The sequence below is a fragment of the Leptodactylus fuscus genome, chromosome 4 (assembly GCF_031893055.1).
Source record: "Leptodactylus fuscus isolate aLepFus1 chromosome 4, aLepFus1.hap2, whole genome shotgun sequence".
Lineage (NCBI taxonomy): Eukaryota > Metazoa > Chordata > Amphibia > Anura > Leptodactylidae > Leptodactylus > Leptodactylus fuscus.
In genome coordinates this window covers 49,776,085-49,802,172 of record NC_134268.1, presented here as the reverse complement: position 1 = coordinate 49,802,172, position 26,088 = coordinate 49,776,085, and the positions used below count along the sequence as shown (strand labels likewise).

The following is a 26,088-nucleotide window of genomic DNA, read 5'->3' as shown; positions in this document are numbered from 1 at the left end:
CTCCATGCCACCTCTCTAGTTCTGTTCATACCATAGATGGCATATTATCTGTTCTGTAAACACTGTGGATATTGAGCCATCACTTATATGTATAGCTGGATGTCATTAAAGGGGTCCTCTGCTTTGGGATACCTCTAGTTGTTATTAAGTAGATCATAAATTGTTACCCAACTAGGACCCCCATCAATCAGCCGGAATATGTGGTATAACCTGGTAGCCAGGGCTGTGGAGTTGGAGTTATTCAGAACAAATAAATTATTCAATTGTATTATACACAGACAATGGAGTTGTTGTGTTGGTTTCGGCAATGGTGATTGCAGAGAAGAGCTGATGGGGATGGTCTTGCCCCCTCCCCTCACTGACATTGATGATCTAGCTTAAGGATAGGTCCTCAGTCTCTATTAACCCAAAAAACACCTGTTTAATAATCGTGTCTACTGCCAGACCATAAGCATAGAGTGATTTAGTTGTAAACCTGTTGCTATAAAGTCTGCTGTACTTATATACCATGTCTCCCTTTCAGCTGGAACGAGATGCCTATGTCCAGGCCTTAGCCAGGTTTACATTATTAACCGTCAGCTCTGGAATTACGGAGATGAAACAGAAGAACATCGATACCATCAAGACGCTCATCACCGTGGCTCATACAGATGGAAACTACTTAGGGAGCTCGTGGCATGAGGTTAGACCCTGCAATGTGATAAACGCCTCTTATTCAGTAGCCATTACACATACAGGTAGAAGCGGACTACACAGGTAGCTTCTCACATCCTGATTTTGTTTTCTCATTTGTTATTAATTGGGAAGATATATAGCAGTGTCATGTGAAAACTGCAAGCGATAGGATTAGGCTTACACGTTTTTTTAATAAAAAGTTAGTATTTGATGTGATGAGAAATAAATCCAACAATTTACTACTGCAGATACAATTAGACACTAGTGTAAACTTAATGAACTTCTGGCGCAGTGTGGGGCATATAACTTGGGGTAGAATTGTCAAAGTGGGCATGACTTAAATGCACCACAATGCGTCACAATAGTGTTGAAAAACTTGAACAAAGTAACACTAGGTTCACACTAGCGTTCTGGTTTCCATTCTTCTTATCCTGGGGACCCAAAAGACTGAAACCCCGTCTTTCGGTTTGACTTTTCTCTTTTGCCGATTTAAGCAGAATCTGGGACAGAGAGGATTGAATGTAAGTGTGAACCGTAACGTAAGCCAAAGAAAGAATAGACAGTCTGAAGATATTCAGCATCAGTCACTGTAATAAATCTGGCATATCTTCAGGCTGCCTGTTTGTCTAGTTTGCAATGTATAGCTATTAATAAATATGGGCTATTGTCTTATTCATCCATCATCCATTCAGAACAGGGGACAAAAATCTTGGTCAGTGGGTCTCTCAGCATTTGCATCCCCGCCGAACCAAAAAAAAAACAAAAAAAAAAACATCCAGGTCCAACATGTTTCCCCTTCTCCACACAGATTTTGAAGTGCATCAGCCAGCTTGAACTTGCCCAGTTAATAGGCACCGGAGTGAAGCCGCGTTATATCTCTGGGACTGTGAGGAATAGAGAAGGATCATTCACTGGAACCAAAGACCAGGCCTCAGATGAGTTTGTCAGTCTTGGCCTAGGTGAGTGTTTCTCCAAGTGGGTTGTTGTAGGTTGAGCTGAACTTTTACTCTCATTTATTTAATCATTTTCTTCTCTATTTCTAAGTTGGAGGAAACGTAGACTGGAAGCAGATGGCAAGTATACAGGAGTCTATAGGGGAGACCAGCTCTCAAAGCGTTGTGGTGGCCGTGGACAGGTAAGTCTTTCATCTCTCTCATTGTGTAACATTTCCCAATAATACTAGGTTTACATGGGGATTTTTGCTCAAAAATACAAGTAAATGCTCTTGTCGTTTTATTTTTATTTTTTTCAAAAAATTTCTGTGTGAACTTTGGCTGACTGATTTAACCAGTTTGAAGGTATATTGGTAGGTAGGTTTATTAACTAGTATTGGAGCTAGTTCATACGGGGTTTCACGTAAACACATTCCGTCGCGGCTGCCAAGACGGGATGCCAGTGCAGTGCACTGGCATCTCGTCGCGGCTTTCTGCTTCGGATTAGGCCGAAATGAATGGGTCTAGTCCGGAGGGTGGTGTCGCAAGGCGTATGTCCGCAGCTGAATCAGCCGCAGAATCTGCCTGAGGAAAGGGCAGCTCGCTTCTTTTTTTCGCTAGCGGGAACAAACCGCTCATGGAAAAAGGAAATGACCGGCTCCCATTGATTTCAATGGGAGGCGGTTTTTTGAGTAGAGTTTTGATGTGGAATCCATGTCAAAATTCTAAGCATTTTGCCCCATGTGAACTAGCCCTTAAAGGGCTTAAACTATTGATAACTCATCCTCCGTATAGTTAAGCCATAAAGAGATCAGTGGTCTCTTACACCCGACACCCTCACCGGTCAGATTTGGAGAGGATCACAGCTTTCATACAAACTATGAGCTTCTTCACTGCTTACATTGTAAAGCGGTTGTGCTTGATAATGCAGCTCAGCCCTACGTATTTGAATGGGGCTGAGCTTCAAACATGTGACCAAATGACATGATGGCATATGGCCTGGCAAGTAGATGCATCACTCACTGAAGTGCCACTTCCACTTCAGATATACAATCCAGTATTGATCGAAGGATAGTTCATCAGTATTTAGTTTATCAATATTTTAACAAGGACAAGCTTTCCCCATCCAATATTCAATGGGTGTTTAAAACAACCTGCCGGTGTCCATTTTTAGCTTCCCCGCTTTGTATCCTTATTTTTTGAATGGACACAAAGTCCTCCATGTTCGACTTTGGTCTCCATCCAAAAGAGTGGACACACGGCAGAGAGGCTGAAAATAGAGAACTGCGGATTGTTTTAAAAGCCCATTGAAGTGAATGGGTTTTTAACCGGACCATTTGCAAACCGCCAATCTGTTTTTCTGATCCTAAGGTGGATTCACAACGAACGGATAGCAGCACAAGTGTGAACACTCCCTTATCTAGTTTCTTAAAATCGTTTTAAAGGGAGTCTGCCCCTAGGACCCAGCATATCAACCCATCCCCTGCAGTTACATAGATTAGCAATCTCCTATAGGACATTGCAGGATTTTTATATAAGGTATAAGCTTTGTTTGTGTTGCTTTGCCAGTAATAAACAGGTAAGAACTGAATCCATAAGCCTGCTGATAAAGGACATCTGGGTCTAGCTAGTCCTGAACGGTAAATCAGAAGCCGCTCCCATTATTCTGCATGCTTTTTTCCATTACCCCCTGAAGTATGGAGACTTATTACAGCTTTTACTGCAATATTTATCACAAATGAATCTTTCATCAACTTGGGATTTTCCAGTCGGCTGAGCTCATGCCAGCAGGAACATTTTGTAAGCGTGTCAGTAAAAGGCCAGAGAGCGCACAATGTACGAAAACTCTGCGAGGGCTAGCGTCACAAAACAACACTTCTCGTTCCCTGACCTTTCTAGCTCGGCCTGTCAGAGAGCGTCTCACAGCGGAGTAACCGTGGCCGGGCCTGTAACGGCAGAGACGATTATCTGCCTGACATGGCAGCAGGAGAGGGGGTCAGGCTTTTCTGCCTATTAATGTTTCATTTTCCAAGTGATTTCAGTTTAATAGAAAATCAGTGCTCATAATAGGCCCCCTGGTAACACAGGGGTGGATCCGCAAGGTTTAGAAAGGTTGTGTGTTTAGGGGATTATTCGTCTGGAAGAGGCAGTCATTCATAAAAGGGTGACTTCAATGTTAAAGGAATACTAAACACTAAAATTGCACAAAAAAGATTTTTAAAAAATGTTTCCCAGCCCTTGCTTCACTTCTTTTTCTCCTTTGATCCCATTTTCTTACATTTCAATTACATATTACAATTAAAACAACGTAAAGTAGTATCTGTGTCCCTGGTGCCATGTTTAACCCTCTACTTTCTGTCCTGTGTCTGGCTGTAAGACAACTGGCTGTGCCCTGTCTGCAGTAAGACAAAAAGATGGCTAAGGGCGGGTTCACATCTGCGCCCTGGTCCCCGCTTTCAGTTTCCGTCTTCTGCTGACAGGAGACATAAACCCATCAGAATGGGTTTGAAAACTGACTGCCAGTTTCTGTCTTCTGTCCAGTTTCTTGGGCAGAAGACGGAGACTGAAAGCGGAGACCCGGGGCGCAAGATGTGAACCCGCCCTAACTTCTATCGCCTTGGTCGGTCTCCAGCCTAAATGGAAGAGATCTGCAGAAGTTTAACCCCTGTGTTATCTGCAGGCTTTCTACAAAACTGTTTGTTCAGTATCATGTTGAAAATGCTTCAACCTGATAACTGCATGGACAGTGTTCTATCCTGTTTGCTTTTATCATTGATTTCTTCAGTGTTCCTTTAAAACAGAACTTCAATTCTAAGGGTGTGTTCACACAATGTAAAATTGAGTGTGATCTGGCACGTATACGGCGTGTCAGACTTTGAGCGCTCAAAAAGATCCCATTGATTTCAATGGGAGTTACGAGCGTATACACCGCGTTATTTTGCGGCCGCCAAATTACGGGCGCAAAATAACACGGTGTATAAGCTCGTAACTCCTATTGAAATCAATGGGATCTTTTTGAGCGCTCAAACTCTGACACGCCGTAACGTGCCAGATTACGCTACACGTTACATAGTGTGAACGCACCCTTAAACCGCTTTTCATAAATGAATAGCACAGGTGACTATAAGAAACTTTCTTATATATCTTATTTAGGAATAATGTTTCCTTCTCCATTTATTAGACAGAGTTGGTTTTTACGTAGATGTCAATGGAAGGGGGCGGGGGCTTCTGTGAGAAGCCTCCTCCTCCTCTTCCCCTCTCCATAGACTTCTATGGGTGAGCTAACTATGAAGATGATTCTATAATAAACAGTCTGACACTGAGGACGAGGAGAGTCGTCTACTAAGTGGAGATGGGAAAAGATTTCATTAATACGATATATTAGAAAGTGATTATTTTCGCCTGTAATATTCATTTATATAAAGTCGTTGTAGAATTGCAGGTACGCTTTAAGCTTCTTTATAACGGGGAAATTGTTTGTCAGCCATTCCTCTATGAAATCGAAAGCAATTCAATTTATCATTTGGGACGTCTGGTAGGAGTTCCAAACCCCCATGACAAAACTGCTGGTCAAATTCGGAGTATGGAGAAGGCACATGGCTATATAATGTGCTGAATGGCTTTCATAGTATTGTGTATGGCACAGGAGGGCAATTCTTAGTCCTCGCTAGTAAGACTACAAGCACACCAATGTGTTCATGTGCCCAGTCCATGGTAAGGTGGCATAGGTGGCACATGGATGACACCTGTGTGCTATCCGTGCCGCCACAGACGGTATAATAGGATCTGTATGGAGTTTCACCCCAGACTCCCTGCCACCTACACGACCCCTTGGCGTGTGTATGGGATCATAGATGCAAACGGATCAGTGTTCTAGCCATGAAACACATGGCTAACACACTGCCAAAGCACATGGTTGTGTGGCTAGAGCTTAAGGTAGTGATACTGATAGTGGAGATAATCTGGGGAATTGCAGATGTTGCAGTTCCATAAAGGGTTGGGATGAAACGTGTGGCACAGCCATGTTCTAATCTCCCTAGCCGAAACACTGGGAATGGCTCCGTGGTGCAGCTTTACTTTAAAACAGGTCATAGGTTAAGATGACAAAAATGACCCTTTTTTTTTTGCTGCATATTGAATGACATGCACTGTTATAAAATCTAATACATTTCTTTGCAGAATATTCACTGGATCTACAAGACTGGATGGAAACGCTATAGGTAAATATTCCATGGCAGCAATCTTTGGTGATCTTTATTCCAATTTTTCACCCCGGTCCCGTCTCTTGCTTTCACCATTACATCATTTCATAGTTAGATTTGTTGTATAGCATTAAATTGAACCCATTCTGTGCTTGCAGTGGATTTTGTGCGCTGGCTTTGTGCAGTTTCAATGGATGAACTGGTGTCCCCCACACACCCACGTATGTTTAGCTTACAGAAAATTGTTGAGATTTCTTACTACAACATGGGTCGTATCAGACTCCAGTGGTCCAGGATATGGGAGGTCATTGGAGATCACTTTAATAAGGTAAGATTATTGGTCATTGTTACACAACTATGCAGTTATTTAAAGGGATATTTTGGTAATTGAGTGAGCAAGAATGCCCCTTTAACGTTGACCCTTCACCAATCTGGACACATCTGTTTAATAAAATCTTGTATTCTCTATGAAAGCAACTCTTGAGCCTCTTTTTTATACCAGAATTGTCTTATTTCTCAGTTTTTCATTCTAGAACTTTTATGGATAAACTGAGAACTGGTTGTTGCCATTGTCGTTGTCAAAAGGGTGTCTTAAAACATTGTCAAATACATATATAGCACCAACATACTCTGCAGTATTTTACAAACATTGTCAGTCACTGTCAGGGCTCACAATCTAAATTCCCTATCAGCATGTCTTTGTGTGGGTTTCCTCTGCTTTCCTCCCACACTCCAAACACAGAGAGAACATATAAATAGATGTTGCCCTTGATCGAATTCGAACCCAGGACTCCAGCGCTGCAAGGCAACAGTGCTTTTAAGGGGTAGTATGGGGTTTCTGCACCTAATCTGGTCACGAAAGGTCCTCTTTATAACAGGACGTGCATTGACTCCATATGTGCACAGCATAAAGAGCATTTTCTTGGAATAGTTGCTTTTGTGCTGGTGACTTTAAGGCTGGCATGCTTTTTGTAGTCCATGAGTCCAGCTCAGCTGTTTTTGAACACATTTGACTCGAGTATAAGAAAGCTGACAATGAGAATGAAGTTTCCAGAAGGATGTAATGCTCTGCAGCACCTTGAAGTAATACACAGTGTTTCCTGATGCAGCCTCTAGACTGCGCTGTGTTATTACAGTGCAGCGCCCTCTGGTGGCACATTAACAACACTTCGCCTGCTGTCAGTTTGTATCTGCTCTACCTGTAGCACAGTCCCAGACTACAGACCACGTTGCTTTAATAACATCTATCATGTCTTCTCTTTCTTAGGTTGGTTGCAACCCCAATGAGGATGTCGCCATCTTTGCAGTAGATTCTTTAAGACAGCTTTCTATGAAATTTTTAGAAAAGGGGGAACTTGCAAATTTCCGCTTCCAGAAGGATTTCTTAAGGCCTTTTGAGCACATTATGAAGAGAAATAGGTGAGCGCACAATGACTTATTTAGTAGTGTTGTCCTTACGCCGGTTCCCCGATGGTGAGCTGATCCTGGTGCTGCAGACGGTCGTGATCAGCTTTTGTCTAAAGGGAAAGCAGCCAAAAGTTCATTTCCTGTGCAATGATGTGTCGGGAGCCTCTGGGAGCCATTGCTTCTCCACTAATAATAAGTCTCATATGGGGAACCCATCACATCCATATGGTCTAATATGACATGTGAATTGTCATTGTAATAAGCTTTTAGACGTGTGTTGTAGTCTGATCCACCATTCGCCATTGGTCTCTTTTATGGTATATGATACAGATATACTTAGATTGGAGGACAAAGCCGCATTGGTAGAAAAATTAACACTGATGCCATACAGTCCAATAAGTTCTCATATATACGGATTTCATATCCATATTATAGACCACATGCCCATTCTTTACCAGGAATATACAACAATATACTGTAAACCTCCATACTCAGTACATAGTCTGCAGGTTTATATAATTACCTGGATAAAATAATAGAGCTGGTGCGCTACAAGCTGCTGAATCTAAGTTACCTGCAGCGCCACCATGAGGTCAGAATAGTGTTGTGTTTTCAGTTATTTATTTTTAATTGTATGTCTTTTAATAGTCACGCAGATATTTATGTACCTATATCCCATGGCGGAGGCAGCGCACTCACGTTGTTTGTGTTCTCTTTTATTAAGGTCACCAACCATTCGGGACATGGTTGTCCGCTGTATTGCACAGATGGTAAATTCCCAAGCTGCTAACATTCGCTCAGGCTGGAAAAACATATTCTCAGTTTTTCACTTGGCTGCGTCAGACCAGGATGAGAGCATAGTAGAGCTCGCCTTTCAGACCACTGGGCACATAGTCAGTGAGTATTTGTTTGGTCTAAATAGATCACAAGTAGTTCATGGTTTTTTCACATTTGTTACAGTCACATAATTTTTAGAATATAAGTTGTGGTGAGTAAAGCTTTAAAAGATGTGTACACTCATGGAGGTTTTTTTTAAGGTGCTATCCTATTTCTAAGATGGATGAGCTATCCCTTAGGATATTAGACCCATGTAGATGACAGTGGGAGAGTAGGGCATTGCTGCAGTACCTACACTCGCCACTACAGTATGTATGGCAAGTGAGCATTGTGGCTCTGTACCCATGATCTGTGGGCCCTGGGTGTCAGACCCCTGCATATCTAATATTGGTGGCGGTCATCAATATTAGAAACTGGAAAACCCCTTTAAGCCTGAAACGCATAAACACAACTTTTTTTGTTGCAGATTTTGTTGCGTTTTTTTGAGCCAAAGCCAAGAATGTTTAGAAAAGGAATGGGAACTATATAGGAATTTCTTAGGGCTAGTTCACATGCGGTAAAGTGGTCAGAATTTTAACGCGGAACCCGCGTCAAAATCCTGCTAAAAAAAAACGCCTCCAATTGAAATCAATGGGAGCCGGGAACAAACCGCTCGTGGAAAAAAGAGAGCTGCCTCGCGACACCACCCTTCGGGCTAGGCCCATTCATTTGGGCCTAATCCGGAGTGGAAAGCCATGTCTGTCGGAAGCCGCGACGGTTGCGGCTAGCCACAGCAGGCACATTTTGGTCCGGATTCTGACGTCGCTTCCCGCGTCCAAATCCGAACCAAAAAAAACTCATATGTGAGCTAGCCCTTTTACTTCTACCTTCTGCTCGTTCTACTCCTGGCTTTAGCTAAAATAACCACAACAAAATCTGCAACAAAAAAAAGCTGTGTTTCCGTAACGTGGGGCTTTAGCCTAACATAGGTTTACCTGAATTTGAAGGTAAATACTTTTGTGATAGCCTTTTAATAATAATGTCTTCTGCAGTTTGCTATGTTTTACACTACCCAGCCAGCTACAGATGTGTGAATAAGGCCCAATGTATGTTTGGGTTCAGAATTTCGGGTGGGTGCACATAACGATGAAATACCACTGAAAATGATCAGTAGTGTCTGACATATCTCTGAGCTTGGACCACCACCATATATTTGTCAGACAATCTTCACTTTTCTTATTTAGCATTCTCCAGTTCTATCCATTTCATATCACATTGGTGTCAGTCCAGCAATCCCTCTGATCAGCTGGCACATGAACCAACACATAGAGCAGAGCCAGAAGCAGCGCTCTGTTTTCTGTGTAGTGCTCGTACCAGATTTCTACAGGTTACGCTAGGTTCACAGAAGCATCGCCTCCCTGGTGCTAATGTGAATGTAGCCTTAGCTTCTTTCATGTGAATGGGGGCTGAACTTCATTGACTCTGCTTAGCCCATACACAGAACATGGAGCTGTGTGTTAGGGGCTGTGCCTGCAGCTGCTGATTTGGGGTGCTGGGTGTTTTATCGCCTCTGATCTAACATTTTATCCTACCAGTCCGGTTATGTATTAAGTACGGATCTTCTATTCTGTCCCTGCAGCTCTCGTCTTCGAAAAACACTTTCCTGCCACCATTGACTCTTTTCAAGATGCAGTGAAATGTCTGTCGGAGTTTGCGTGTAATGCAGCATTCCCTGACACTAGCATGGAAGCCATACGTCTCATCCGCCATTGTGCTAAATACGTTTCCGACAGGCCACAGGTATGGATTCTAAGGACATGACAATGAAATATTGCGTTACAAATTGCGTAGAAATAAAACATTGATGTGTGAGGTGAAATAGGTTCAACATAAACATATTCACAGATATAATGTATGTCTGTACACCATTGTCGTAAGGCGGAGATTTGCTGTATTTTTAGGTAGGGTTTTATCAGTTCTGTTTTTTATGGAAATTGCTCAAATTAAAGCATATTAGACTAAGATGTGGCCATTAGTGGCAATTCATATGTAAATCAGTCTGTCACTATTAATAAACCGTATTAGGAGTGAAATGAAACAAGAGAGAATGTCCATGTCATGTACGAGCCTGGTGAGGAATGCACAAATGAGCCAGCAACAGCAATTATCCCCTAAATTATAATGGCGTACAGTACTCCATTTATAGCAGCGTGCTCAGGACACCCACATAGTGTCCTATCTCAGGAGTCACATTTCCATGTACCCCTACTGTAAATAGACACGCCATGAACAAACACCTTGAGTATATGTATTTTTTTTTGGCTCTTACCAATTGCTGCATCCACTGGGTGCCCAGTACTTTACCACCTAGACCAGTGATGGCAAAACTTTTAGAGACCGAGTGCCCAAACTGCAACCCAAAACCAACTAATTTTTCAGAAAGTGCCAACACATCAATTTAACCTTAATACTGTGCAGATCCACAATTGTGAACAGTTACGGACCTGCAAAATATGGTCGTGCGAATGGGGCTTTACTGATCTTTCAGTTATACAAACAACTTTGTACTGCATTTGGTACTTTTGAACAATTAATGTTCACTATTTACTGTACATCATATAGATCTGTTATCTAGTGACCGTGCAATGTTATTATGACCTGTAATAATATCACGTCTGCTATTAAACAGATATTCTGTGTCATAAATAGTGAAGGGCCCCCACATAGTCCAATCTGCGCCACAGTGACCCCCACACAGTCCAATCTGCGCCCCAGTGACCCACACACAGTCCAATCTGCGCCACAGTGACCCCCACACAGTCCAATCTGCTCCACAGTGGTCCACACACAGTCCAATCTGCTCCACAGTAGCCCACACACAGTACAATTTGCTCCATAGTGGCCCCTACACAATATAATCTGTTTCACAGATGAGTGTCCACAGAGAGGGCTCTGAGTGCCACCTCTAGCACCCGTGCCATAGGGTCACCATCACAGACCTAGACTCATGCCATACACTGCTTGGAGTATTCACAGCATAAGTTAATAGGTATAGAGTTTGTAAATAGAACCTCCTTGGTGGAAAAGAGAAATTTGCTCTAGAGCCACCTTTTGAAGGCAGCATCCTATAGATTATTGCTAGGTTTTTGTGAAGGGAATAAAACCAAACCAGAATATCTCCTCCAAAAGGAAGAAGGTCCCATCTGCACACAGCTACGTCAAGGCTTTTGCTTCTCATCATTGAGAGGCAATAAGGTGGCGCTAGAGCAAATTCCTCTTTTCCACCAAGGAGATCTATTTGCATATAGCCATACCCAGAATTCTTAGGGTACGCATGGTCTAGTAAGTCCCTCTACGTTTCTGAGTGACGTCTCTGTAATGTCATGGTACACCTTCTGACCCAGTATAAGTTGATGAATGAAAACACCCAGTATTAGACTCTTACCTTATGGGTAGCATGTATTTCAGGGACTTCTCTCACTGCATTCTGCATTACCCCGCTGACGTTTCACTTGGGAGAATTTCCCAATTGAGACCTCAGGCACAGACATTTACAATTTTACTGGAAGAGCGTGGTCCACTTTCCTGTTCCATATTGTAAAGAAATAAATGTCAGTATAATAGGGGTCTAGGGGCATATTTCACATAGGCCCGGGGTCTTTGCAGTGCATGTGATAAACATAAAGGGAAACTACTATACGGAAGAAGTCTTATTTTACAGGAGTCAAGTCATTGACACATTGCTGATACATTGTGATATTTTACAGGCGTTCAAGGAGTACACAAGTGATGACATGAATGTAGCACCTGAAGACCGAGTGTGGGTGCGAGGATGGTTCCCCATTCTGTTTGAGCTGTCCTGCATCATCAACAGATGCAAATTAGATGTAAGAACCAGGTAACAATCAGTATTTGCAATTCCAGTTCTAAAGGTATTTATTCTGTTCTGTTATTTGTGTTTATACTGTGATATTAAAGGGGTTTTCTGGGACTTGCATAATGATGACTTATCCTTAGCATAGGTCATCAGTATATGATTGTGAGGTTCTGACATTTGGGACCCCCACAGATCAGCTGGGTGATCAGACAGCAGCGCTTTCGTGCATTGTGTCCTCCTCCCTTTGCCAGTGACGTCACATTCATTGGTCACCTGGTATAGCAAAGGCTTAAACTGATATTCGGTGTACAGCACTGGGTTTTGTCATTCAGTGAAGCGGCCACAGGACTCACCTAAACACTGCCGCTTCTTCAGCTATCTGATCTGTGAGGGTCCCAGGTGTCAGACCTTTGTCATGAAGCCTGACAGAGTCAGAAGGGAACTGGTTGACATTATAATCCCTCAGTGGTGCAGTTTCAGGTTTTGGGCTGGTAACTTACAGAAAACCTGTCACATTGGCTATGTATTCAGTGGTCAGTATGTTATAGAGCGGGGGAGCTGAGCACATTGATATAAAGTTACTTAGGACACAGTGGATGGTCCTAATCAGTGATTGACTTCTATCTATATATGCATATATACATATCTATATGTAGAGGTCCAATGTAGTAAAATGCACTCTAACAAGTCCCTTTCTTTTATCCTGACAGAGGACCAGAAATATCTTATATATATATATATATATATATATATATATATATATATATATATATATAAATTTTTTTTTTTTTTTTTTTATATTTTTCCTCTTGACACTGTTGGAAATGATTTTCTTTTTTTTCTCTGCAGGGGCTTGACCGTCATGTTTGAAGTAATGAAGACATATGGACATACCTTTGAGAAGCACTGGTGGCAGGATTTATTCCGGATTGTTTTCAGGATCTTTGATAACATGAAGCTGCCAGAGCAGCAGACTGAGGTGAGATTGTCTGCGTGTCTTGTATATCTAGACTGCAGATTCCTCTCATCTGATCTGACAGATCGGTGCGGTGCAGGGAGGGAGTAGCTGGCAGACATACAGCTTTCTCACTGATTGGATCTCTCCCTGACTTTGGACTATAAGACACAGGCATTTTTAGAAAGGTTGTTCCTTGCTAAAAAAGTGTATCTTAAAGTCAAAAAATACAGTAATTTCTGTACATTATGACCCTGTGCTGGGAGCGTCAGACTGTTACAGGGACACATCCTATTGACAAGGAGAATGATAATACTTGGTTATCAATCTGTTCATACATTTCCAGGAGGAATAACATTATACCCATTTATTTTTGTCTTACAAACATTGAACAGGTATCGGCAAAGGGAAGAAAATACTGTAGCCTTGTGACTAGATAGATAGATAGATAGATAGATAGAGATAGATAAATGGATGGATGGATGGATAGATAGACAGACAGACAGACAGACAGACCTATCTATCTAGATTTCTCTATCTATATAAATCTATATATATCTGATACAATAGTTCTAATCTTATGTTCCCAGAAAGCAGAATGGATGACCACAACATGCAATCACGCCCTCTATGCAATATGTGATGTCTTCACCCAGTACTTTGAAGTGCTCAGCGATGTCTTGCTGGATGACATTTTCTCTCAGCTGTACTGGTGTGTACAGCAAGGTAAGCTCTTAGCTCAGATCATCTCCTGCAGATGGTGATCTCACACAGTGTGAACTACAGCAATAATAATGTGAATAATATGTGCACCCTGTGATCTGCCATATTCTCATGTGCAGACTAGCCTTTATCTTGGGGACTGCCTAGAAAATGTTACATGACTTAAAATCAATCTTCTGTTAGATTTTGTTACCATTACGTAAAAGTAGAGTTCCCTTAAAGCAACCCCATCATGTAATATGATTTGGAGCAGGGTTTAGGAATTACAGGTCAGGTAAATCCTGACCGGACTCCAAGAAGAGAGTCCTAATGACCTTGCCTGCTTGCACAATGGACGTGTGAACAGAGCCTTATTAGAGATTCCGACAACAGCATTTTCCATTCTGTTGCAAGTGCTCAGCAGGTTCAGTGTTGTCATGAAGACCTTGTAGGAACTGAAGACCCCATATATCTATCTCTCTCTCTCCCTCTCTCCATATATATATATATATATATATATATATATATATATACACAATTTAACTGTCATTAATAGTAGACATTGTGGATGTGTATTCTGTCTTGCATGCCAGTTTTCTGGTGTGAAAAAGAAAATCCCAATTTTTTTTTTAATTTTTTTTTGCAAGTTGGGTTTTTGCCCCATTTCTGACTATTACCACTTCTTTGCCACCCCCATCACTTTCCTTGAATGGCGCATGGTGTGGATTGGGCCACCGGTCCCTCCAGGTTAATGATCATTTATGCCAGGTGACTGCAGGCGTACGGCCCAGCGTAGGATCCATCTGACTTATGAGGCGCACACACTCCACTGGTGCCGTCTTCATACATCTGCCCCACTCATGTCAATACTGATTTTAAGCAGCTACCACTACCTGTTACCCTATGATCTGAAGCAGACCCTTCTGCCTGTGTACCAGTGATAAACCTCAATACACTTCTTTCTTGTGCAGACTAGGGAAGGTTTGTTCATTACACGGTTTGGTGCCAATTGTTCCACCTTTTCTCCCCTCTTTTGTGTTATGCAGATGCTTTAGCACAACATTTAGGAAATTTGTATCAGTATATGCACTTCACTAATAGCTCACGAGGATCAATATAGTATGTGATATATATAACATTTTGTTATGAAACGTTTGCCATATCCCATTGCAACTAATCAGGACCTTATTGAATAGCTGCCGTTAATGTGTACACATAGATTGTTTAGCATGCAGTGTGCCGTCTCGTGAGATACAGGAACTTATAAAACAGACTGCGGAGAGTATTTATTTAATAACGCCAGTGTTAATCTATTCCTATACTGGTGCTATATGCACCGGAATTATTAACTCTCTAAGAACTCAATCTCAGGAGGCTCCACGTGCCAGAATTTAAAGATCTGTCAGTCACAGACTGTCATAGATTCTTGTCTGGCGTGAGTTATAGTGAATTTGACATGCCAAGGCGTCCCGGCTCACTTTATCCCCTGCCCTGCTTCACCAACTTTTCATATAAAGTGGCAAGCTGGACACAGAAAGAGGAAAGTGCCGCATCTTTGGTGCAAAAACGGGCTGTGAGTCAAAGTTTTCTGGCATTGAGTGAATAGTGAATCCCCCCTGTATCTGGGTGAGGATGTTCAGTACACTCTATAAATGTAATGGTTAAACACCTTCTGTTTTCTCAGCGATGTAACTGTGATATTTTCTATGGCAGACAATGAACAGCTCGCTCGTTCTGGAACTAATTGCTTAGAAAATGTTGTTATTCTAAACGGAGAAAAATTCACCCTGGAAATCTGGGACAAAACCGGAAACTGTATGCTCGATATCTTCAAGACCACCATTCCACATGCGTAAGTGCTTTAACCTCTGCAGGAAGATCTGTCTAACTGGTTGTTACAGTCACTCCTATAGCATATGCACCTATAGAACCGCCCAATACACGAGCATAAGGGTCTGGGTAAATAAATGATCACACGTTGTCAACATGTCCCAAGCTATAGCATACTTCTGCTGGGAGGCTACTGTGATGGATGCCACTGTATAGGAACACAGTGAGATATATTGTCCATAGAGTTCTCTTGTACAAAAATAAATAAAATAACGTACCCCATACTGTATTATTGTAGGCCTCTACGTAGGACAGCACAGCAGACTACACATTACAGTAAAAACAAGGTTATGCAGATACCAGCACATGCTTAAAGGGCACTCTCTTGGCATCTGGTGTGCAAATTATAGCCTATGGGTATATTTACTGTATACGGCAAATATAGTTCAGAAATGAAATGTGAACACCGCCTCAACTGCATGGATTGTGCGTTGCTGCTCTTGTCTAAGTCTTCTTGTCTCCATTTGCACAGGTTGTTAACATGGAAACCAGCGGCCGGAGAGATTGATATAAGTGCCCAGTCTGAAAAGCAGCTGGTAAGTTTTGCATTGCATGTGCTTAGGGCTTCCACCACTATACCTTTTTACTGTATGCAACAAGAAACCACAGATAAAAGTCTCTTCTATTTAGGATGATATTAATATTGGAATATTTTTTTCTTCAGGCTCATAAAGCCTAAACCTGTTCAATATGCATAAGATAGCTGTCAGCAGGCTCAGAGCTATTTCTCCTGACCTCTCTACTTGGCACAGCATCTATGGTTATTCATTAGGGAGACAAATCTCTGCCTGTCACTTCTGACTGTGTCCTAGGTCCTTTTTTCTATTCATCTTATCTGGACCTTGCTTGCCTGACATTTCATTTGAGTAGACTTGAGCCTCCACTAGAGATGAGCGAGTACTGTTGGGATCAGCCGATCCAAACAGCACTCTCGCATAGAAATGAATGGACGTAGCCGGCACGTAGGGGGTTAAGCGGCCGGCCAGCGTCAAAGGGGAAGTACCAGGTGCATCCATTCATTTCTATGGAGTGTGCTGTTCGGATCGGCTGTACTGAGCTGTGCCTGGAAAACAGTAAAGGGGATGGCACTCTGAGTACTGCAGCCCCTTCAGCCAGATAACCGGTGGTGGTGCCAGGAGCTGGACCCCACAATTTTATATTGTAGTCCCAGAAATCCCCATAAAAGTAGACTTCCATTTTTTAAATGTCATTTATAGACTCAACATACTTTGCTGATTTATTATTTTTTTTTTAATGCTTGTCACCTGTGTCCACCACTAGAGGGAGCTAAGGAGTGTGCTGTGTACTGTTATACATTGAAAATAAAAAAAATAAAAATTGTGTGCAGTAAGATCCTTTCTTGAAGTTGTTTCCACATAGATAGTTCCAGACTGATCTATTCTAGCTTAACAAGTCTCTGGCAGGGTGGCGGGGGTCTCTTCATTTTATGTGGGATATGCTTCACGAAAATGTTTAAAAACCTTTAACCAAGTGAAATGTGTGTACTTGTCAGGATTCTATATCTCAGAAGTCTGTCGATATACACGACTCCATCCAGCCTCGGACAGCAGATGGCAGACGGATTCCCCAGCCTGGACTAACAAATGTAGCCAATGAGGACTTGTACTTGATAAGATCTGGAGCAAGTAAGTAGAACTGACTGGAGAAATCGGCTTATAGCCCCAGATCCCACTCCCGATCTTACTTGGGAAAGCTACGGCCAACCAGGTATTTCCCTTCCAGGGACAGGTATAGGGGAAATTTAGTATTACATGGCGACCGTCCAAATGAAGGACCAACCATGTAATACATTGTAGACTAAAACATGGCAGACCCGGAGCAGCATTCTGTTTTGGTTTATAGAGGACGGGGTACCAATGACATAGAAACAGCTTGTATTTTACTTTGTGTGACGGCCCCTATAATAGTTTGTTGCAGTCCTGAGCACTGCACTAACTCAAGTAATCTGAGATGAATAACTTAGATGAATCTTCCTGCGACAAGGTTATTACTTTTATGTCTGCTCCTTACTGGCGGCTAATGTCATTGGCTTCTACCTGTCCACGAGGCAGAGCCGCCTGTCAATAACCAGCTTCTGAAGGTAGAAGATAACAAGTGGCTTTGAACTGGAAAAGGTTTTTTTTTTTTTTTTACTTCTTCGAGATGAATAATTTTCCATAATTTTACAGATTTTTTTTCTGCTTTCTTGTAGAATTTCCAGAACAGAAGCTTTTTTCCGCTTTGTTAATTAAATGTGTGGTACAGCTCGAACTCATTCAGACCATCGACAATATCGTGTTCTTCCCAGCGACCAGTAAGAAGGAGGATGCGGAGAATCTAGCTGCGGCTCAGGTGTGTGCTGCTCTGTCGTGGGAAATATAATACCGTAGGGAAGGTCCGCAGGCTTCAGGCTGATGTGCAGTTTGTAACTGTATTTAACTCTATATATTCGGGATGTTATGTATCCCGCTGGTCTGCTTACTGGGAATCTATTGAGCTGTACGCTTGATTCTAAAGAACCAAGAGGAATCTGTGCAATACATGCGTGATATGGATACCGTAGTCTATTTATTAAATCCATGAGTATAGACTTCTATCTAGATCTATCACTAGATCTCTTTTTCCTTGTAGAATAGGTTCACATAACCCCAATGAAGATGTCTAGGAACCTCTGGGATTCATCACATTGATCCTGTGTAGTATAAAGTGTATACATTGAGCCATATGCACAGACTTGCAGCAGCAACCCTGGAACATGTGCAATGTCACTTGGATATAGTGATGGAAAATAGTCATGTTATTTATACTAATGTTATTCCTACTGGTTACATGCCGAGTACACCATGTAAAAAGTTTGTTGCTTTCACTGAAAGTCAGTAGAGACCTCAGCCCCGGTCCGACCATATATATGTCACATACTGTCATATAACAATATATGTCATCTTGCAGTGTGCCCGATGCCAAGCTGTCTTATACATATGACCCTTATACTGTCTTCCCTTGACCCTTCTTCATATTCATTGGGGGTTATGTGATCTTATTCTACAAGTAAAAAGAGATCTCATTATAGATCTAGATGCAGCTCTATAATCATGGATCTGATATAGAGATAATGGGGTTCCTAGTTTAGGGTAGAGGCAAGCATGGCTATAACTAACAACCTCTGGTTTAAGTGGTGTCTTATTTAGGTTAGGGAGCAGAAACAATATCAAGATGTCCGTTTATGAAGAATATAATATTAATATTAAGCTGGACATAGATACATTGACCAATTCCAGATAAACCTAACAAATTCTGTTGGCTCAGACTGTCTGTGCTCCTGTGGCCACTTTCCGATCCTGCATGAATACATCTGAACATACAGGAATGATATCTTTAAGCCTCCTGGGAGCCATGTGATGTTCCAGGAGCACTGAGAAAACCTTTCTTGTTCTGGCTAGAGAATGCCAAGCATAAGGCTATAACGTTGTGTCATCCACAGAGGGACGCTGTTCACTTTGATGTCCATGTTGACACTCAGGATCAAGGCATGTATCGCTTCCTCACATCTCAGCAACTCTTCAAGCTCCTGGATTGTCTCCTTGAATCTCACAGATTTGCAAAAGCTTTTAACTCCAATAATGAGCAAAGGACTGCTCTGTGGAAGGCAGGTCAGTAACACCGGTGACCAGATCAATTACACATTGTACCCATTGTAATATGTAGAAATATTAATACTCTGCAGGGGAGGTTTATTACTCTTCTACACATTTACAAACCAAATGCCACTTGTAGCAATAATTATTGCAAATGCAGTTTTTATTCCACCCATGCCACTTTCCAAAAAGAGGGCATGTTAAGGGCATCCTATGGGCAAGTCCATCAGGCAAAGCCTCAGGCAGTGCAGCGATGTTCAGGACTGGCGTCTTAAAACACTGGTGTTGAACAGTCCGCTTCCCTCACATTGTCTCTAGAAGTACAGCTCTATGTTGCACTCTGAATTTTATATGGGTTATGCAGTGATTAAATGCTATATATCTTGTTTAGATGTCACAAAACAACACAGCGAAAGCTACATTAACTTTGTGTTTTCTATAAGGTTTCAAGGGCAAATCAAAGCCAAACCTCCTGAAACAGGAGACCAGCAGCCTTGCCTGTGGTTTGCGGATCCTGTTCCGCATGTACATGGATGAGAGCCGCAAGAGCGCTTGGGATGAGGTGCAGCAACGATTACTCAAGTAAGTGTTTAGGCCGGTCTGTCTATTTATAATTCTTATCATTTATTTTTATAGTATATACTCGAGTATAAGCCGACCCGAATATAAGCCGAGGCCCCTAATTTTACCACAAAAAATTGGGAAAACATATTGACTCGAGTATAAGCCGAGGGGGGAAAATGCAGCAGCTGCTGGAAAATTTCAAAAATTAAAATTGTCAGAGTATTTGGGTGCAGTAGGTGATGGGGAAGGGGAGGGGGTGTTTTTGTTGTCTGTCTGTCCCTTCCCTGAGCTTGAGGACTGTTTTTTTTTTTTTTTTTCCCCCCACTTGGAATTCAGCCTGGCTGTATATAGGGTATCTGCAGTGCTCCTATTAACCCCTTCCCGACGGAACAGGAGCAGTGCAGATCCCCTATATTCAGTAGACCGGGCACTCTCAGACACAGGGATACTTTTGTGTTTCAGTCATTTTCTACTTTTATATGTATTCTAGGGAAAGGAGGGATTTAGAACTTTTATTTTTTTTTTTTTTTTAAAGCTTCTTTTTTTCCCCACTATTTTATGAGAGATTGCATACATTACCATTGCGGCTGGCTCCCCCCCAAAAAAAAAAAAAAAAAAAAAAATATATATATATATATATATATATATATATATATATATATATATATATATATATATATATATATATTTTTTTTTTTTTTTTTTTTTGCCTGACTCGAGTATAAGTCGAGGGGGGCTTTTTCAGCACAAAAACTGTGCTGAAAAATTCTGCCTATACTCGAGTATATACGGTATCTATCTATCTATCTATCTAATATCTGTCTATCTCTCTTTCTATTTATCCATCCATCTATCTGTGTATCATGTGCATTACAATATATATTTCTTTTTACAGTGTGTGCAGTGAAGCTTTGAGTTATTTTTTAACCCTCACATCTGAGAGTCACCGAGAAGCCTGGACTAATCTTTTGCTACTGTTCCTAACAAAAGTCCTAAAGATCAGCGATGAACGGGTATGTTTTAGTGACACACACACACACACACACACACACACACACACACACACACACTAATCTACCATCTTCTGTCTGCCCAGAACCGACTCTTTAGAATAATGATTTCCTTTCTCCTTCTTGCAGTTTAAAGCCCACGCTTCCTTCTACTATCCCCTTCTCTGCGAAACCATCCAGTTTGACTTGATCCCTGAACTGCGCGCTATCCTCAGAAGATTTTTCCATCGAATTGGGCTTGTTTTTAAAATCTCTCTACCCCCAGATCTGGACCAGGACAGATCAGGACAAAGTGCAGAGGCTACTGATTTTAAGTCCACGGAGGAGGACCCCCAGAGGCCTGCCTCCCAAGATAACCTTTAAATCTGAATGGTTTTCTATTGCGGTTTTAATGGTACAGCTGCTTAAGAGGACGTTGTCACTTCATTACACTCCAGACTGTCTTGTGGTGAACACCGTCTCTGTACAGGTTTTTTTTTTTTTTTGTCCAGCACATACCTGGATTGTCTCTTTCCAGACCCCTTATTGCTGTACAATACAGCAGGTCCAGGGCTGTACAACTTGTACTCAACCTATAAAATTTACTTGAGGACTCCGAGGCGTACAAGTTGCTTCTTCTGCTGCGTACGTGATTAAAAGGCAAATTTCAGCTTTCCTCCCTGTCACTTGTATGTGGAAGGATTAACCCTTTTACGGCCGTGAAGGTTCAAGGAATCTGACGTTGCTATTTTTATGTTGCACTCTGAACTTTCAAAACATCTATGGGGGTAAAATGTACAGATGTGCAGGTCTGTAATATAAACCATGAAAAAAAAAACAAAAAAACACTATTATTGCCGATCTTCCTGCAATATTTGATTGAATTTTTTTTTTCCTCATTTTCTCACTGATTTGCTGCAGATCCCATTATTTTATCATTTATGGAATGCACTAGGTTTTTTTGAGATTAAAAAAAAAAATGAATATTTTTTTAGTTTTTCTGTAATACTCTCTTTTAGCCCTGGCGTTACTGCTGCTGACTTTTTCAAAGCAGAAGCTGACAAGTGTCGTCATTTGGAATTACCTGTAAAATAATAGTTGGGCTTTGAATAAAATGAAAGAGCAATTCCTCCAGTGACCTGGAACTTGAATCATTGTAGCAAGTCTAGGTAGTGTCTGCTGTTCTAATTATGTTCCTTTGTTTGATGTAGATTTCACTCTGTACAGAAATTAATGTTAAATATATAAAAGTAACAAATTTTGGCTTGGTTTGGCCTGTGGGAAAATTAAGGGTTTTTTTTTTTTGGTTTTTTTTTTGTTCCGGGAACTATATCACTACTGTGAATTGTGCTTCAATGGTAACAAAACAAGAAACAGATTAAAGTGTCGAGCATTCCTTATTGCAGTGGATGTAGAGTTATTCAACAAAATGTATATGGTACAGACCTGTAAAGTTTTCTATGTAAAATTCTGTACAACTTTCTGTACTATATTGGTTCTCATCTGGCATAATCTAATCAGGTTATAGGTCAATAAAGTTTTTGAATTCTTTCATCATTGCAAACCAAGCTGGACTCTTGGTGCATGTCTTATGTATCATCGGTGCGGTAACACTACATTACATCCCAGGGTTTGGCTTAGGCTACGATTACCTCTGTGACTAGAGTCCATCCGGTATTGCAGACGAAAAACTCTTACGAGCCCAGCTTTTTCAATCGGTAATGTCAGTGAAATTGTAAAATATTCCCATTACAGTTAATGGGGTCACTCGGGATCTGTTGTCTGTCTCTGGACCACTGCAGATGTGAACACACCCATACTATGCTCCCATGTTTCACAGGTGCACAGTAATCTGCCTGGTCATCACAAGCTGTGCACCATGTGAAGACATGGCTGTCCATCACATGTACGTCACTCTCTTACACCAGTTTTATACATCCGTCCACTTTTTGTCCTGCTGGGCAGGGACGGAGCAGAGTCTCTGCAATAACATGGCAGTATAACTAGGTAGACTTCTCCTTCTCGTCATTTTACGGTAAGGCTTTGCATCCACTCAAGATTTACTGGTTTCTAAGCAGGTGAATACAGTGGGGGTTGCACATATCTTCACTACTCTGGATCTTGAATGGACTATCTGCAGGGCAAATAAGAAGGGACTATACGGTCAGCTGCCACAGATGTACACACCAGTCAGTGTAACAGACTCATAGACTTGCATAGAAATAAGGGGCTTCTGTCTAGTTAAAATCGGCAGGTCAGTTTGCAGATCATACGGTCAGCAGTGGGATCAAGTGAAGGACGCGCCTGGGGAGTGACTGCACCATATAGTGCACATTCCAGGGCTTAAGGGAGCCTTTACATGGAGTAAACGCACATGTATTTTTGCAAAATACACGTGTAAAAATACATGAGTAAAAATAAGACTCCCATTGACTTCAATGACATTTTACAGGCGTATTTTTACATGTGTAAAAAAATATCATTGAAGTCAATGGGAGTCTTATTTTTACACGTGTATTTTGCAAAAATACACGCACGTTTACTCCGTGTGAAGGCTCCCTAAGAATTAAAAAAAAAATCTCTGGTGTAACTTAACTACAAACAAGCTCAAGGATAAAGTATATTCCTAGAAAGGAAGGTAATGGATATATTTTCGTAGATACACATCTGTGCACAATAGGTGGTTGGCTGTCTACTGTCTGGATATGGCGTTGCAGTGTAGATCCTATATTGATAGCTGATCACCTTGATCTACCATTATCTACATTCAGCTTACTTAGTGGTGCCCATACATCCTTAATTGGCTAAACAATGGCTATTCCCCTCGACACCCTCACACACTCACAATACATAGTTAGTTTGGCCGTGTTTCTATGGATAGAATGGTGTAAACTGCTGACAGACACCCCTTCCCTGAGAACAAAAGGATCAGGTACTAAAGGTCAACATGCCTAATCTCTCCTCACCCCCATATACTCATTAGATCAGACCGTCCCACCAATACCAGCTTGTTGGCCAACTAATCTCTAATGTGAAAAGAAACCTCAAATGCGATAATTCAATTAATACAGTATTAAATACATGGCAGACATAAGGATAGCCTCAGTAGATACAAATGTTACAGTTTCTCCGAAAATAAGCCCTACCCTGAAAATAAGCCCTACCTTGAATTTGCAGGGTTTTTGGAGTAGGCTTGAAATATATTTATTATGTAACAGAGCCCTTATCTAAGGTCATATAACTTATTTAAAATGGACCTGTTTAGTGAATAAAACGGCTTTTTCTGCCATATTGCACCACTTCACATAACGTTCTTTCATCCTATTCAACTTGTTTTGCGAGGAAAACTCAGCTTTGCCTTCTGCTAGATCTTTGTAGGGTTCAACAAAAATGATCCTAACACCTTCATGAGAATCTATATCTGGTTTGAGAAAGCTGCCAAGTTATTTTTATAGCACAGAACTGAATAGAATTGATATAAATTCTCATTTGTTACGGCTCTAGAGAAATCTCCACAAGTCCTGTCAGGCTCAGAGAAGGTTGAATGCATTACATGCGATACCAGGGATAAAACCCCTGTGCGGATGAACAAAGGATTGATGGCAGACACATTTATTATGTAAGTGCTTCATGTTCCTTCAGATTTTTACAAAGTTTTATCAAAAACCTGCTACCTAAAACACAGAACCTGGACCGTGCATGAAGTGCGCTAAACAGTCCTAAGGAACATTGTAATGTGGCAATACAGATATGACGGTGATGTCATACTGCGGTATAAACACATTGACCCTCATTTACTAATCGCTATACAGTGCAAACTTAGGTAGTCTGAAAGTACAGCAGACTCGGTCATTGATGATGGATGTTAAATCATCTCATTAGACTGTCTAGTCCGTGTTTTATTTGGGTAAGATTGAGACAGAATTTAACACAATTTTGATATATTGTGGTTCATTCAAGCCGCCCCCCCCCCCCCCCCCGAGTCTAGCAAGTTGAAAAATGTTATCATAGACTAGATGCACAACATATACACCTGTAAACACAATAGTAAATTTGGGCCACAGTGATATCACAATATATGTAGATAAATGTAGTGATGTCACCATATACACACAGTGATGTCACAGTGCAGGAATGGTGAATGCAGTGATGTCACACTACAGGGAGAGTAAATATGTGTGCAGTTACAATTCATAGATAATGAACAGTGATGTCAGAATCTATACACTGTCTACCAATAAGTATTTGGACACCCAGTAAAGTTTTGCGGAGGTGGAGTTATGGTCTGGGCGTGTTTCTCCCGGACTGGGACCCTTGGTCCCAACGTATGGTAAACTCAACGCCGATGCCTATTGCACTATTTTTAACGGTGTACTTCCTACATTATGGCGGTTCTATGGGCTGGACCAATGTTACTTCCAGGATGGCAATGTCGACTATCATGTAGCGAGGTCTACCATGGCTTGGTACAGTGACAATCAGGTTAATGCACTGGACTCGCCTCCCCAGAGCCCAGACTTGAAGCCTATTGAGCACCTCTGGGTTGTGTTGGATCGCCGAACGATGGGATGCGGCAGCCGTCCAAAATTGGTGAAAGAACTTACCTGTCTTCTCCAAGCCGAATGGAATAAAATACCACTAGCCATCATACTAGGACTTGTGGAAAGCATGCCCGGTAGGGTTGAGGCTGTAATCGTCGCTTGGACCACAGGTGTCCAAATACTTATTAGTAGACAGTGTATAGATAAATTTACTGATGTCACCATATAATAACGATGGACACAGTGATGTCACATTATATAGTTAATAAATACAGTGATGTATACAGAATAAGCATTCCAGATGACACAGGGACAAAATCTGAAACATATATGTATAAGCCACAGCTGTAACCCTGCTCCTGCCTTCTTTGACCCCACACTGTCCTTCTGTACCCCATACAGTATAATGCCCCCTTGTAGTAAAATGTCTCATTTGTGGCCATTACACGTTGTATTACCCCTTACTTGTGATCCCCCACACAGTAAAATGGAAAGTAAAAATACCTGGTCCCATTGCCCCAGAGTCCACTCCAGTCTCTCAGCTACTTGAAGACATGGTATAGTGATGTCACTACATCGCACCTGCCTGTGTCCAAGACAGTGCAGATAGCGTTAAAACTGGGAATTGTACCTGCCACCTGGGACAACAGGACAACACCCAAAATTTGGGACTAACAAACTGAACCCGAGATGTTAGGTAGGTAAGGTACAATAATAATAAAACATTGAAGTCCCACACAGGGGTAGTGAACACAATGAAGGTATAAACATTCAGTCATGTCACAGTACAGGGGTCAGAGTATAGGGTCAATAAGCAGCAATGTCACAGGACAGGTATAAACAGACAGTGGTCAGAATGCAGAGAAGTTCTGTACGTTACAGTCTATTGAGCTTTGTCTCCTC

The 26,088-nt window shown here is 41.5% G+C and overlaps 1 protein-coding gene across 2 annotated transcripts in view; it reads left to right on the top strand.

Moving 5' to 3' along the window:
* Positions 1-22,239, top strand: part of ARFGEF1 (ARF guanine nucleotide exchange factor 1) — a 118,311-nt gene extending 96,072 nt beyond the window's left edge. Inside the window, exons 21-39 of one of the 2 annotated variants that reach the window (XM_075270398.1) lie at positions 524-682; positions 1,484-1,634; positions 1,720-1,810; positions 5,787-5,827; positions 5,968-6,137; positions 7,077-7,228; positions 7,941-8,113; positions 9,672-9,832; positions 11,800-11,930; positions 12,759-12,888; positions 13,455-13,590; positions 15,280-15,418; positions 15,929-15,992; positions 16,970-17,102; positions 17,669-17,808; positions 18,938-19,106; positions 19,535-19,673; positions 20,551-20,668; positions 20,795-22,239. In XM_075270398.1, the coding sequence (XP_075126499.1) occupies positions 524-682; positions 1,484-1,634; positions 1,720-1,810; positions 5,787-5,827; positions 5,968-6,137; positions 7,077-7,228; positions 7,941-8,113; positions 9,672-9,832; positions 11,800-11,930; positions 12,759-12,888; positions 13,455-13,590; positions 15,280-15,418; positions 15,929-15,992; positions 16,970-17,102; positions 17,669-17,808; positions 18,938-19,106; positions 19,535-19,673; positions 20,551-20,668; positions 20,795-21,028 (2,631 nt within the window). In that variant the 3' untranslated portion in view covers positions 21,029-22,239. Of the gene's footprint in view, positions 1-523; positions 683-1,483; positions 1,635-1,719; positions 1,811-5,786; positions 5,828-5,967; positions 6,138-7,076; positions 7,229-7,940; positions 8,114-9,671; positions 9,833-11,799; positions 11,931-12,758; positions 12,889-13,454; positions 13,591-15,279; positions 15,419-15,928; positions 15,993-16,969; positions 17,103-17,668; positions 17,809-18,937; positions 19,107-19,534; positions 19,674-20,550; positions 20,669-20,794 lie in introns of those variants that run through there. The other variant, XR_012715439.1, reaches the window with a different exon arrangement.
* The last annotated feature ends 3,849 nt before the right edge of the window (positions 22,240-26,088 follow it).